The following is a 16,417-nucleotide window of genomic DNA, read 5'->3' on the forward strand; positions in this document are numbered from 1 at the left end:
GCAGCCATCCAAGCCATGAACCTCCTGACAGTCCGGCATCTGAGGAAACAGGTTCAGCTCGTCTGATCCGTCCCAACACGTCTTTACAACACAGATCAGACGACACTTAGCCCGACATAAACACACAGCACTCACAGCACGGCTGATACTCAGTCAGATCTAAGATAAGATACGATAAAATGAACTTTATTGATCCATGAAGAGAAAGCGGGTCAATGCAGCAAACATGAAGGAAAGAGTCTAAATGAGATTCAAATCAAAGTTGAAACAGGACTAAAAATCTGAAGCTACACCAGAGACACTGATACTCAATAAAACACAAGAAAATACAACAACTCTCTTCTTATATTAATATATTTTACAGCAGCAATTAGTAGGACATACTACAGTTTATCAGCTGTGCATTTCGAGACTTTAACCCAACATGCAGTCTTAAGCATTGGTAGCCAAATAGTGGTTCATGGGCCAATAAAAATATTTGGCATCGTAACTAAAGCTGAGGTTTTCCCCCCTCATAGATGACATCAGTAGATAATGATATAAAACACTCAGGCTCATATGAATCCCAATAGATATGACTTCTTAATATCTTATATATTGAGCAGATGATTAGTTTGATAATGACGTCATTTTGCTGATTTGTTGACAACAGATTTGTGTCATTTATGGCTCTTTGAAGTCATGCAGCGCTCTACCGTTGTGTGGATGAATCATGAATTACTATTTCTATTCTTGCAGAGTCGCTGTCATCAAATCTCATGTTTGGAGCCAAAACCAATGAATTCATCTACTAAGAACTACTGTGTGTATGTGTGTGTGTGTGTGTGTGTGTGTGTGTGTGTGTGTGTGTGTGTGTGTGTGTGTGTGTGTGTGTGTGTGTGTGTGTGTGTGTGTATAAATTCTAAAGTGACATGTTCCTTCACTCCCGAAGACGGTGGTTATCTTAGCTTGTTTTTCGAAATGTTGCCATAAAGTAAAAATAGAGATAAGATAGTAAACCTCTCTACTTGAAACCAGATGAAAAGAATGTTTTTATTCAGTTTATAATTTAATAATTTCATGACTGGGCCTGATAGAGTTTAAATATGTTTCATTTGCTGTTGTTAATGTTAAATATTATAGTTTTCTTTAAGACTGAGTTTGAGTGACAACTGAGAAAACTTAGAAGCAACATGAATCTTCACCAAATATTTATTATAAACTATTAATGGATTAAAACTAGAATAAACATTTTAAGTTCTTCTGATGTTTATTCTGATTAGACTGAATGCAGGTTTTCATATGTGTGTGTTCACATTATGATAAAATGATTGTAAATTACATCTGTACTAGAAAAGGTGGAGAAACTTTAACTGTGATGGTTCAATAAATCAATCACAGCTGTCAGAAACACTAAAAACTGTTTTAAATGTGAGTTAAAAGACGCTAAATACTGAAAATTAATGTAAATATAAAAGAAATGACCTTAAATTCACAATAACATGCTGTTGTTTTACCTTCATCATGACTGAACAAAACATCTTCACATCCAAACTTGACCAAATTTATTGCTTAAAACCTTTTCTCCAGTTTTTTAGGTCTGTGTTAGAAATCCTCTTTATTGACTGAATTTACAAATAAAATCTCAGTTAGTTAAAAGCAACAAGTGATAGAAAGCTCTGCTCATTTCTCTGTGATGAAGCTGTTTTAATGATTAACCTGAAAGTTCAGAGACTGACTGACAAACATGAACTTTGTACTTTGTGGTGTTTCAGGAGGAAAAACTGCCTCAAATAAAATCTCATATTAGTTTCACTTATTTTCTCCTCAAGCTTTGAATGAAATCCTGAAATGAAGACAGAAGAAAATATTGAATTATTATACTTTATTTATTGTGTAAAGCTTCAGTTTGTTCACACATCCAATCAGTAAAGTCTGTTAAATGACTCTTGTTCAATGATTTCATGTTCAGATTCATTTCAACCAGCCAATCAATCACAGAATGTCAGCTATGTACAAGAACTTAATAAATGATCTACTTATTGATTATTATCATGATAAAAAAATGCATAACTATGAATGTAAATGCAACAATACATTTATTTACTGATTTACAAAGTCATGAGAGCAAAATATGTTTGATAAAGGAAGGTCTGATTTTTCTCTGTTAAGACCGATGAGATGGAAAAGAAACAAGAGCACAAAGTTTCAGTTTCCATGTTGAGAAATGCAAGTTTGTGTTTATATATATGAAGAAAATCATGATGAGCAGTGATAGCCTCTCTGCTGAAACACACAAGCAAGAAAGAGCATCACATAAAGAAACTCAAATATTTACATAACATAACAACAGATGAGAAGATGTTAAAGTTGTCCATCAAACTTGATTGACAGCTGATCTCTGTGCAGCACAGAAACACCTCAGCAAAGAGCTCTCAGCAACAATGACAGAGACACAATAACTGACTGTCCCTCAAATGACTTCTGACTATTTGAGTTTACACAACTCAGCTGTGTCTCCATAATTAAAAAGTCTAAGTCCAGCATAGAGAGGCTGAGTGAATGTGGTCTGGACTCTGTGGAGGAGAGTCATGGTTTCAGAGACGCTGTAGAAGGACAGAATACCTGCTCTGTGATCCAGGTACACTCCTAGTCTGGAGGAACCAGGACCTGAGACGGGAGTTGAGATGTTGTTGAACCAGAATTCATAACTGTTATTGTACCAATATAAAGCCCAAGATTTGTCATTGAGTCCAAATCCACATTCATTTGACCTTCCTGCTCTGCTGATATTATTGTATGCGACTGCTATACGAACTCCTGTCCCGCTCCACTCCACCTCCCAGTAACAACGTCCAGTCAGACTCTCTCTACTCAGGACCTGAAATTTTACAAAGAATCTGTCTGGATGACTAGAATAAGACTGTTGTTGTCTTGTTAGTTCTGCTTTTCTGTTCCCATCAGATAATAACACCTGTGTGTGTGCTGTGTTTGGATCCAGAGTGATTTCATGTGAATATCTCAAGAACCCAGCTCTGGTCTTGGGCTCTGATTTTGAATCTGAGTGTAAAACGTCCACTTCAGTCACTGTCAGTGAGATGTTTGTCCATTCCTCCTTCAGGATGTCCTGTAGTTTATCTCTGAGCTCTGACACAGCTGCTGTCACATCCTCAAAGTATCTCAGAGGACGGATATTGATGCTGGATGAGTCTGTAGGTTCACTGAGTTGTGACACTGAGGGGTAGTTGTGTAGAAACTGGTTGTGATCCTCTGTGTGTGAGAGCTGCTTCAGTTCAGCGTCTTTCCTCTTCAGCTCAGTGATCTCCTGCTGCAGCTTCTCCTGAAGCTCTTTGACTCGACTCACTTCAGTTTCCTGCTGGGATCTGATCTGCTGCTTCACATCAGAGCTTCTTTTCTGGAGGAGACGGATCAGTTCAGTGAAGATCTTCTCACTGTCCTCCACTGCTTTATCAGCAGAGAGACTGACGGCCTCCACCTCCTGTTGAAGCAGCTTCACATCTTTCTCTCTGTCCTGGATTCTCTGCTGGATGTTTAGTCGACTCACCTTGAGCTCTCTCTGCCTCTCAGTCCTTTCTGCTGCAGCTGTGACTGTGTCGTGGCCTTTATGTTCATCCACAGAGCAGAGATAACAGATTATCTGCTGATCAGTACGACAGAACATCTTCATCACCTCATCATGACGAGAGCAGATGTTCTCCTGGAGCTTCTTGGAGGGGTCGACCAGCTTGTGTTTCTTCAGTGGAGCTACATTAAAGTGAAGCTGGAGGTGATTCTCACAGTAAGAGATCAGACACTGAAGACAGGACTTGAAGGCTTTCAGCTTCCTCTCAGTGCAGACATCACAGGCCACATCTTCAGGTCCAGCATAGCAGAGATCAGCAGCAGCAGCTTGGAGTCCAGTCTTCTTCAGCTCCTCCACTATATCTGCTAACATGGTACTTTTTACCAGGACAGGCCTCGGTGTGAAGGTCTGTCTGCACTGAGGACAGCTGTAGATTTCCTTCTTATCCTCTTCATCCCAGAAGTTGTTAATACAGCTCATGCAGTAGCTGTGTCCACAGGGAATAGTCACAGGATCCTTCAGTAGATCCAAACAGATGGAACAGCAGAATTTAGCTCCGTCCAGCTGAGCTCCTTGCTGCGCCATTTCACCTCTCAGTAACAATGACTGTCTGAGTTTCACTTACTGAGAAGTGAAACTAGTTTGACATCAGATCTAAACAGCATGTGCTGCTTCAGTAAATGTAGGCTGGCAGCTCACCACATGTTGGTTACACCCATCTTCAAACTGTAGATCTGAAGGGGAGGGAACAAGGAAATATGTGGACCAATCAGAGCTTGTTGTGTTTGAGAGCAGGAAGAAGAGGGAGGAGTTATCAAGCGTTGATTCATTCCAGGAAGAGGAGCGGTCTGAGAGAGATACTGAGTGTTTAACCCTTTTTATACAATGAAGCTCATATCTTATTTAAAAACACTGCTCACCTGCTTTCTGGTGGCAAAGTAATGTTGGGAATTTGAGAGTGATCTAAAGAATTAACATTAATGAATCTATTGTCTACAGTGATATGTATATATAATCTATAGTTACTTGATCATTTGTTAATAGTGAACAACAGGAATTCATGGAACATCCTGCATTAAATCATCATGCATTAACTGTGATTTACTTAAATATGTGTTATGAACACTTATTAGAAATGTTACTGTATATTTTATGTGTCACCAACACATTGTTTTGTCCCCAAAAAGCAGATAAGCAGAATTTTTTATTACTGGATGATGGTTTAATTATTATTTTTAAAGCATCTTTCTACTATAAACTTTTTACTGTAAATGAGACATTATATATTCATTTATTTGCCTGCAATTATATATTTGTTTCATTTAGTCATTTTATAACTGTGTACTTGGTCTCTGAGTGATGTTATTTCTTGTTGCTTCTCATTTTGCCTTTTATTTTCTTGTATTCACATGCTACCTGAAACTTTTTGTTACATTTGTTTTGAATGGTGCTATACACATTTTTCATTATTATTTATTATTTTAATGCATAACAGTGGAATACATTTCCAACTCAGCACTTCTCCATTGTTCATGATCATTGCAGGATCACAGCAGTATTTATGTCAGGGCCCGGTTGTGTTGTGGTGTATTTTGTAGGTTTGGTTTTTGTCTTGTCTACTTCCTGTTTTATTTTGGTGTGTTTCCCTTGTCTTGTCTAGCTTCCTCCCCTCCTGTTTGCCTCCCTTCCCCTAATGTGTTACACCTGTGCCTTGTTAGTCTACAGGGTATATATGTGGTGTGCTCTTTCCCTTCTGTGCCATATTGTCTTGTCAGTTACACGTAAGTTTCCTGTCGGAGTTCCAGCATTCTTGTCTTTGTATTGTCAACCAGTTTTTCCGTTTGGACCTTGAGTTCTGAGCGATCCAAAGCGATTTTGTACCTCCGCCCTGAATTTTGGATTTCCCGGTGTTTGACTTTGGACTGATTAAACGACTACTGAGAACTCTTTGTCCCTGTGTCTCTGCATTTGAGTCCACCTGGTCGCTGCATGTCGATTTATTCCATTAATCACAGTGACATCAGAATAAATATCAGCCTATACAACAGTCTGTTGCTGCAGAGCTGGTTGATTTTTGTTTAAAGACATTTGTTCATCTTGGCATTCACATAAAGCTTCACAGAAACTTCCTGTAGCTGTAACAGATTCAGGTTCACAGATAAAAAGACAGTCAGAAAACTACTTTAGTCAGCTTTCATTTAAAGGCAGCCATCCAAGCCCTGAACCTCCTGACAGTCCGGCATCTGAGGAAACAGGTTCAGCTCGTCTGATCCGTCCCAACACGTCTTTACAACACAGATCAGACGACACTTAGCCCGACATAAACACACAGCACTCACAGCACGGCTGATCCTCAGTCAGATCTAAGATAAGATACGATAAAATGAACTTTATTGATCCATGAAGAGAAAGCGGGTCAATGCAGCAGACATGAAGGAAAGAGTCTAAATGAGATTCAAATCAAAGTTGAAACAGGACTAAAAATCTGAAGCTACACCAGAGACACTGATACTCAATAAAACACAAGAAAATACAACAATTCTCTTCTTATATTAATATATTTTACAGCAGCAATTTCTAGGAGATACTACAGTTTATCAGCTGTGCATTTCGAGACTTTAACCCAAGATGCAGTCTTAAGCATTGGTAGCCAAATAGTGGATCATGGGCCAATAAAAATATTTGTCATCGTAACTAAAGCTGAGGTTTTCCCCCCTCATAGATGACATCAGTAGATAATGATGTAAACACTCAGGCTCATATGAATCCCAATAGATACGACTTCTTAATATCTTATATATTGAGCAGATGATTAGTTTGATAATGACGTCATTTTGCTGATTTATGGACAACAGATTTGTGTCATTTATGGCTCTTTGAAGTCATGAAGCGCTCTACCGTTGTGTGGATGAATCATGAATTACTATTTCTATTCTTGCAGAGTCACTGTCATCAAATCTCATGTTTGGAGCCAAAACCAATGAATTCATCTACTAACAACTAGTGTGTGAGTGTTTGTGTGTGTGTGTGTGTGTGTGTGTGTGTGTGTGTGTGTGTGTGTGTGTGTGTGTGTGCGTGTGAGAGTGTGTGTGTGTGTGTGTGTGTGTGTGTGTGTCTGTGTGTGAGTGTGTGTGTGTGTGTGTGCGTGTGAGAGTGTGTGTGTGTGTGTGTGTGTGTGTGTGTGTGTGTGTGTGTCTGTGTGTGAGTGTGTGTGTGTGAGAGTGTGTGTGTGTGTGTGTGTGTGTGAGAGTGTGTGTGTGTGTGTGTGTGTGTGTGTGTGTGTGTGTGTGTGTGTGTGTGTGTGTCTGTGTGTGAGTGTGTGTGTGTGAGAGTGTCTAAAGTCTAAAGTGACATGTTCCTTCACTCCCGAAGACGGTGGTTATCTTAGCTTGTTTTTCGAAATGTTGCCATAAAGTAAAAATAGCGATAAGATAGTAAACCTCTCTACTTGAAACCAGATGAAAAGAATGTTTTTATTTAGTTTATAATTTAATAATTTCATGACTGGGCCTGATAGAGTTTAAATATGTTTCATTTGCTGTTGTTAATGTTAAATATTATAGTTTTCTTTAAGACTGAGTTTGAGTGACAACTGAGAAAACTTAGAAGCAACATGAATCTTCACCAAATATTTATTATAAACTATTAATGGATTAAAACTAGAATAAACATTTCAACTTCTTCTGATGTTTATTCTGATTAGACTTAATGCAGGTTTTCATATGTGTGTGTTCACATTATGATAAAATGATTGTAAATTACATCTGTACTAGAAAAGGTGGAGAAACTTTAACTGTGATGGTTCAATAAATCAATCACAGCTGTCAGAAACACTAAAAACTGTTTTAAATGTGAGTTAAAAGAAGATAAATACTGAAAATTAATGTAAATATAAATGAAATTACCTTAAATTCACAATAACATGCTGTTGTTTTACCTTCATCATGACTGAACAAAACATCTTCACATCCAAACTTGACCAAATTTTATTTTTAAAACTATTTTCAAGTTTTTTTAGGCCTGTGTTAGAAATCCTCTTTATTGACTGAATGTACAAATAAAATCTCAGTTAGTTAAAAGCAACAAGTGATAGAAAGCTCTGCTCATTTCTCTGTGATGAAGCTGTTTTAATGATTAAAGCTGAAAGTTCAGAGACTGACTGACAAACATGAACTTTGCACTTTGTGGTGTTTCAGGAGGAAAAACTGCCTCAAATAAAATCTCATATTAGTTTCACATTTTCTCCACAAGCTTTGAATGAGATCCTGAAATGAAGACAGAAGAAAATATTGAATTATTATACTTTATTTATTGTGTAAAGCTTCAGTTTGTTCACACATCCAATCAGTAAAGTCTGTTAAATGACTCTTGTTCAATGATTTCATGTTCAGATTCATTTCAACCAGACAATCAATCACAGAATGTCAGCTATGTACAAGAACTTAATAAATGATCTACTTATTGATTATTATCATGATAATTATAGTTTTATAACACTTAATAACACCTGATTTGTGTGTGATTTTGGACAAAATGCATAACTATGAATGTAAATGCAACAATACATTTCTTTACTGATTCACAAAGTCATGACAGCAAAATATGTTTGATAAAGGAAGGTCTGATTTTTCTCTGTTAAGACCGATGAGATGGAAAAGAAACAAGAGCACAAAGTTTCAGTTTCCATGTTGAGAAATGCAAGTTTGTGTTTATATATATGAAGAAAATCATGATGAGCAGTGATAGCCTCTCTGCTGAAACACACAAGCAAGAAAGAGCATCACATAAAGAAACTCAAATATTTACATAACATAACAACAGATGAGAAGATGTTAAAGTTGTCCATCAAACTTGATTGACAGCTGATCTCTGTGCAGCACAGAAACACCTCAGCAAAGAGCTCTCAGCAACAATGACAGAGACACAATAACTGACTGTCCCTCAAATGACTTCTGACTATTTGGGTTTACACAACTCAGCTGTGTCTCCATAACTATAATAAAGATAGACTCCAGCATAGAGAGGCTGAGTGAATGTGGTCTGGACTCTGTGGAGGAGAGTCATGGTTTCAGAGACGCTGTAGAAGGACAGAATACCTGCTCTGTGATCCAGGTACACTCCTAGTCTGGAGGAACCAGGACCTGAGACGGGAGTTTTAATGTTGTTGAACCAGAATACATAACTGTTATTGTAATAATTTAAAGCCCAAGATTTGTCATTTTGTCCAAATAGACTTTCATTTGAGCCTCTGCTGATATTCTTGTATGCGACTGCTATACGAACTGCTGTCCCGCTCCACTCCACCTCCCAGTAACAACGTCCAGTCAGACTCTCTCTACTCAGGACCTGCCACCAATCAGTGAATCTGTCTGGATGACTAGAATAAGACTGTTGTTGACTCATTAGTTCTGCTTTTCTGTTCCCATCAGATAATAACACCTGTGTGTGTGCTGTGTTTGGATCCAGAGTGATTTCATGTGAACATCTTAAGAACTCAGCTCTGGTCTTGGGCTCTGGTTCTGACAGTAAAACGTCCACTTCAGTCACTGTCAGTGAGATGTTTGTCCATTTGTCCCTCAGGATGTCCTGTAGTTTATCTCTGAGCTCTGACACAGCTGCTGTCACATCCTCAAAGTATCTCAGAGGACGGATATTGATGCTGGATGAGTCTGTAGGTTCACTGAGTTGTGACACTGAGGGGTAGTTGTGTAGAAACTGGTTGTGATCCTCTGTGTGTGAGAGCTGCTTCAGTTCAGCGTCTTTCCTCTTCAGCTCAGTGATCTCCTGCTGCAGCTTCTCCTGAAGCTCTTTGACTCGACTCACTTCAGTTTCCTGCTGGGATCTGATCTGCTGCTTCACATCAGAGCTTCTTTTCTGGAGGAGACGGATCAGCTCAGTGAAGATCTTCTCACTGTCCTCCACTGCTTTATCAGCAGAGCGACTGACGGCCTCCACCTCCTGTTGAAGCAGCTTCACATCTTTCTCTCTGTCCTGGATTCTCTGCTGGATGTTTAGTCGACTCACCTCGAGCTCTCTCTGCCTCTCAGTTATTTCTGCTGCAGCTGAGACTGTGTCGTGGCCTTTATGTTCATCCACAGAGCAGAGATAACAGATAATCTGCTGATCAGTACGACAGAACATCTTCATCACCTCATCATGACGAGAGCAGATGTTCTCCTGGAGCTTCTTGGAGGGGTCGACCAGCTTGTGTTTCTTTAATGGAGCTGCATCATAATGAGGCTGGAGGTGATTCTCACAGTAAGATGCTGGACAAGTCAAACAGGACTTGAAGGCTTTCAGCTTCCTCCCAGTGCAGACATCACAGGCCACATCTTCAGGTCCAGCATAGCAGAGATCAGCAGCAGCAGCTTGGAGTCCAGTCTTCTTCAGCTCCTCCACTATATCTGCTAACATGGTGCTTTTTACCAGGACAGGCCTCGGTGTGATGGTCTGTCTGCACTGAGGACAGCTGTAGATTCCCTTCTTATCCTCTTCATCCCAGAAGTTGTTAATACAGCTCATGCAGTAGCTGTGTCCACAGGGAATAGTCACCGGATCCTTCAGTAGATCCAAACAGATGGAACAGCAGAATTTAGCTCCGTCCAGCTGAGCTCCTTGCTGCGCCATTTCACCTCTCAGTAACAATGACTGTCTGAGTTTCACTTACTGAGAAGTGAAACTAGTTTGATATCTGATCTAAACAGCATGTGCTGCTTCAGTAAATGTAGGCTGGCAGCTCACCACATGTTGGTTACACCCATCTTCAAACTGTAGATCTGAAGGGGAGGGAACAAGGAAATATGTGGACCAATCAGAGCTTGTTGTGTTTGAGAGCAGGAAGAAGAGGGAGGAGTTATCAAGCGTTGATTCATTCCAGGAAGAGGAGCAGTCTGAGAGAGATACTGAGTGTTTAACCCTTTTTATACAATGAAGCTCATATCTTATTTAAAAACACTGCTCACCTGCTTTCTGGTGGCAAAGTAATGTTGGGAATTTGAGAGTGATCTAAAGAATTAACATTAATGAATCTATTGTCTACAGTGATATGTATATATAATCTATAGTTACTTGATCATTTGTTAATGGTGAACAACAGGAATTCATGGAACATCCTGCATTAAATCATCATGCATTAACTGTGATTTACTTAAATATGTGTTATGTACCCTTAATAGAAATGTTACTGTATATTTTATGTGTCATCACTACATTTATTGTTTGTTCCCCAAAAACGTCACATCCTGTGCAGCAGGAAAGAGCCAACAGAAATTTTCATTAACTGGATAATAGTTTGATTATTGTTGTTACAGCTTCCTTCTGAATCTTTTGCACATTCTTAATATAAAAGAGAGATTTTATATATATGTGTTATAGCCTGCAATTATTCATGTATTTTATGTTATAACGTTGTACTTTTAGCTGAGTGGTTTTATTTCTTGTTGTTTTGCCTTTCATTTTTTTGTTTTCCTTTGCTCTGTGAAGTATTTTGTAACAACTGTTTTGAAAGATGCTATACAGATAAAGTTATTATTAGTGCCACGGGTGCGCAGCTCCGAGGTATCTCTTAATCTTCTCCATACTTCTTATTCTTCCGCCGAATGTCGGCGCGTAACTCGTCCCGCATCTTCTAGAAAACCCTGACAATGTATACATCAAAACGTGCGGCTCGATTGGGAAAGACGTGCTATGACTTTTGCAGTTGAATGTCTAATTTTTCCTAAAGTTATTCTCAAAAAACCGGGCATCATTGTCCATTGGAAATATATATGAATTTTTTTGTAAAACCCACAAAATTTCACCTTTTTTCGGAGTCACCAAGCTCTCTCATAACTGCACGTATAAATGTAATTCAAACTTTAAAACGGAGGAAAACTTGTGCTCTCTTCAAAACTCCAAACTTTTTTTACATAACATGTAAACTTTTCAAACTATGAGCAGTCAAACGAGGAGTGGAAATCACTTTTTCTTCAAAGTTAGAGTAGAAGCGTCAGTTAGCTTGAGTGCGAGAACCAGTAAAAAATAACATTAATTTTTATTTTTAACTCGAGCTCACAGCCAAACCGTGAAAAGGAGACAAATCATTTTTTGTCAAAATGTAGACATAGGTGTTGGGATTCATAAAATGTGACATTGACAGGCGGGGTCAGCACAAAATTTAAATAGTGGGGCTGAGACCGGCGGCAATACCTGTCTCGCTCCCCATTGACCCTAATGTAATCGTCATTTTTCCCCGCAAAGAATCTCACTCTGTCTTCGCACTGAGCTTACTCACTCATTTTAAGGTATATCTGAATAAAATAAACACTGTCAGAATCTGCCGGCTTCTGTGTCTCTCACGGTGTTTTCGGTTTTTGGACAGGAGTTACGGTTTTCTCACACTTTGCAATTGTTCGGGTCCTTGTCAGAAGCCAAATTCTGGGGGCATTTTGAGAATTTCCAAGCAGAATCTCACATCGCCGTAGCAACCGTAGGGCCTTAGCTGTCCTTAGCAACCTGTTGCTGGGCAGAAACTGAGCTACTATTTTGTGATTGGCTAATTCCTGTCTGTGTGTTTTGCCAGTTAACCAAGCTAATTCATTTGAATGGAGTTATTCATTCATGTTTACTGTGGACAAAATAAATAGTTTTATTGTATTGTATTGTTTTGTATTGTAGTTGTATGATTTGTGGTGTATAAAAAGATTCAACATTTATCAATAGAAGATTAACAAAATGAACATAATTATAATGAGTAATATAATTTCATACAACTAAGTCAATTTAAAATAAAAAAGTATAATAAAATCTACTTGCTAAATGATAAAATTTACTTCATAATTTTATAACAGTGATGTTTCTGTCTGAAAAAATGAAGTAAGAGTATTAATTAAATTAATATATATATTCATACATTTATAAAGTATATATATATATATTTATACGATATATATAGGGGACGCTATAGTAACAATATAACAAGGAATTTCCCGAAACCAGAATATGATCAGGGTGACTTTTGAACACTGGAAATGAATCATGTACTCATCCCGGCAGCAGCCCTGTGGCACTCAAAATTTCCCTGGAGTTTTCTAGTTATTATTACTTTTATTATATTTGTTTGAAAAATGCTTTAGCGTTGCATTAATTTCCAACTCAGCACTTCTCCATTGTTCATGATCATTGCAGGATCACAGAAGTATTTAGTCCATTAATCACAGTGACCTCTGCTCCTTCACATTGTGACCATTGGTTTCTCAATTTAAAAATATGTTTCATTTGCTGTTGATAATGTTAAATATTATAGTTTTCTTTAAGACTGAGTTTGAGTGACAACTAAGAAAACTTAGAAGCAACATGAATCTTCACCAAATATTTATTATAAACTATTAATGGTTTAAAACTAGAATAAACATTTCAACTTCTTCTGATGTTTATTCTGATTAGACTGAATGCAGTTTTTCATATGTGTGTGTTCACATTATGATAAAATGATTGTAAATTACATCTGTACTAGAAAAGGTGGAGAAACTTTAACTGTGATGGTTCAATAAATCAATCACAGCTGTCAGAAAAACTAAAAACTGATTTAAATGTAAGTTACAAGAAGATAAATACTGAAAATTAATGTAAATATAAAAGAAATTAGGTCAAATTAACAATAACATCCTGTTGTTTTACCTTCATCATGACTGAACAAAACATCTTCACATCCAAACTTGACCAACTTTAAAGTTTAAAACCATTTTCCAATTTTTTTAGGTCTGTGTTAGAAATCCTCTTTACTGACTGAATGTACAAATAAAATCTCAGTTAGTTAAAAGCAACAAGTGATAGAAAGCTCTGCTCATTTCTCTGTGATGAAGCTGTTTTAATGATTAACCTGAAAGATCAGAGACTGACTGACAAACATGAACTTTGCACTTTGTGGTGTTTCAGGAGGAAAAACTGCCTCAAATAAAATCTTATATTAGTTTCACATTTTCTCCACAAGCTTTGAATGAAATCCTGAAATGAAGACAGAAGAAAATATTGAATTATTATACTTTATTTATTGTGTAAAGCTTCAGTTTGTTCACACATCCAATCAGTAAAGTCTGTTAAATGACTCTTGTTCAATGATTTCATGTTCAGATTCATTTCAACCAGACAATCAATCACAGAATGTCAGCTATGTACAAGAACTTAATAAATGATCTACTTATTGATTATTATCATGATAATTATAGTTTTATAACACTTAATAACACCTGATTTGTGTGTGATATCGGACAAAATGCATAACTATGAATGTAAATGCAACAATACATTTCTTTACTGATTTACAAAGTCATGAGAGCAAAATATGTTTGATAAAGGAAGGTCTGATTTTTCTCTGTTAAGACCGATGAGATGGAAAAGAAACAAGAGCACAAAGTTTCAGTTTCCATGTTGAGAAATGCGAGTTTGTGTTTATATATATGAAGAAAATCATGATGAGCAGTGATAGCCTCTCTGCTGAAACACACAAGCAAGAAAGAGCATCACATAAAGAAACTCAAATATTTACATAACATAACAACAGATGAGAAGATGTTAAAGTTGTCCATCAAACTTGATTGACAGCTGATCTCTGTGCAGCACAGAAACACCTCAGCAAAGAGCTCTCAGCAACAATGACAGAGACACAATAACTGACTGTCCCTCAAATGACTTCTGACTATTTGAGTTTACACAACTCAGCTGTGTCTCCCCAATTATAACAAGGCGAAACTCCAGCATAGAGAGGCTGAGTGAATGTGGTCTGGACTCTGTGGAGGAGAGTCATGGTTTCAGAGACGCTGTAGAAGGACAGAATACCTGCGCTGTGATCCAGGTACACTCCTAGTCTGGAGGAACCAGGACCTGAGACGGGAGTTTTAATGTTGTTGAACCAGAATTCATAACTGTTATTGTACCAATATAAAGCCCAAGATTTGTCATTGAGTCCAAATCCACATTGATTCGTAGCTCCTGCTCTGCTGATATTCTTGTATGCGACTGCTATACGAACTGCTGTCCCGCTCCACTCCACCTCCCAGTAACAACGTCCAGTCAGACTCTCTCTACTCAGGACCTGATACCATCCAGTGAATCTATCTGGATGACTAGAATAAGACTGTTGTTTATTTGTTAGTTTTGCTTTTCTGTTCCCATCAGATAATAACACCTGTGTGTTTGCTGTGTTTGGATCCAGAGTGATTTCATGTGAATATCTTAAGAACTCAGCTCTGGTCTTGGGCTCTGATTTTGTTTCTGACAGTAAAACGTCCACTTCAGTAACTATCAGTGAGATGTTTGTCCATTTGTCCCTCAGGATGTCCTGTAGTTTATCTCTGAGCTCTGACACAGCTGCTGTCACATCCTCAAAGTATCTCAGAGGACAGATATTGATGCTGGATGAGTCTGTAGGTTCACTGAGTTGTGACACTGAGGGGTAGTTGTGTAGAAACTGGTTGTGATCCTCTGTGTGTGAGAGCTGCTTCAGTTCAGCGTCTTTCCTCTTCAGCTCAGTGATCTCCTGCTGCAGCTTCTCCTGAAGCTCTTTGACTCGACTCACTTCAGTTTCCTGTTGGGATCTGATCTGCTGCTTCACATCAGAGCTTCTTTTCTGCAGGAGACGGATCAGCTCAGTGAAGATCTTCTCACTGTCCTCCACTGCTTTATCAGCAGAGAGACTGACGGCCTCCACCTCCTGTTGAAGCAGCTCCACATCTTTCTCTCTGTCCTGGATTCTCTGCTGGATGTTTAGTCGACTCACCTCGAGCTCTCTCTGCCTCTCAGTCCTTTCTGCTGCAGCTGTGACTGTGTCGTGGCCTTTATGTTCATCCACAGAGCAGAGATAACAGATTATCTGCTGATCAGTACGACAGAACATCTTCATCACCTCATCATGACGAGAGCAGATGTTCTCCTGGAGCTTCTCGGAGGGGTCGACCAGCTTGTGTTTTTTAAATTGACCAACAGTGTAATGAGGCTGGAGGTGATTCTCACAGTAAGAGATCAGACACTGCAAACAGGACTTGAAGGCTTTCAGCTTCCTCCCAGTACAGACATCACAGGCCACATCTTCAGGTCCAGCATAGCAGAGATCAGCAGCAGCAGCTTGGAGTCCAGTCTTCTTCAGCTCCTCCACTAAATCTGCTAACATGGTGTTTTTCACCAGGACAGGTCTCGGTGTGAAGGTCTGTCTGCACTGAGGACAGCTATAGATTTCCTTCTTATCCTCTTCATCCCAGAAGTTGTTAATACAGCTCATGCAGTAGCTGTGTCCACAGGGAATAGTCACCGGATCCTTCAGTAGATCCAAACAGATGGAACAGCAGAATTTAGCTCCGTCCAGCTGAGCTCCTTGCTGCGCCATTTCACCTCTCAGTAACAATGACTGTCTGAGTTTCACTTCCTGAGAAGTGAAACTAGTTTGATATCAGATCTAAACAGCATGTGCTGCTTCAGTAAATGTAGGCTGGCAGCTCACCACATGTTGGTTACACCCATCTTCAAACTGTAGATCTGAAGGGGAGGGAACAAGGAAATATGTGGACCAATCAGAGCTTGTTGTGTTTGAGAGCAGGAAGAAGAGGGAGGAGTTATCAAGCGTTGATTCATTCCAGGAAGAGGAGCGGTCTGAGAGAGATACTGAGTGTTTAACCCTTTTTATACAATGAAGCTCATATCTTATTTAAAAACACTGCTCACCTGCTTTCTGGTGGCAAAGTAATGTTGGGAATTTGAGAGAGATCTGAATAATTAAAACTAATGAATCTATTGTCTACAGTGATATGTATATATAATCTATAGATTCTTGATCATTTGTTAATGATGAACAACAGGAATTCATGGAACATCCTGCATTTAATC

The 16,417-nt window shown here is 38.6% G+C and overlaps 1 protein-coding gene and 1 pseudogene across 1 annotated transcript; both read right to left on the reverse strand.

Annotated features, from left to right (window-relative positions):
- Positions 1–2,095: 2,095 nt before the first annotated feature.
- On the reverse strand, positions 2,096–4,227 carry LOC133991111 (tripartite motif-containing protein 16-like). The gene has a single exon (XM_062429581.1). It carries the CDS (start codon positions 4,145–4,147, stop codon positions 2,468–2,470), a length of 1,680 nt encoding a protein of 559 aa, XP_062285565.1. The 5' UTR covers positions 4,148–4,227; the 3' UTR covers positions 2,096–2,467.
- Positions 4,228–7,851: 3,624 nt separating this feature from the next.
- Positions 7,852–15,930, reverse strand: LOC133990126 (E3 ubiquitin/ISG15 ligase TRIM25-like; annotated as a pseudogene).
- Positions 15,931–16,417: the final 487 nt, after the last annotated feature.

This window comes from Scomber scombrus, chromosome 11 (genome assembly GCF_963691925.1).
Source record: "Scomber scombrus chromosome 11, fScoSco1.1, whole genome shotgun sequence".
Taxonomy (NCBI): domain Eukaryota; kingdom Metazoa; phylum Chordata; class Actinopteri; order Scombriformes; family Scombridae; genus Scomber; species Scomber scombrus.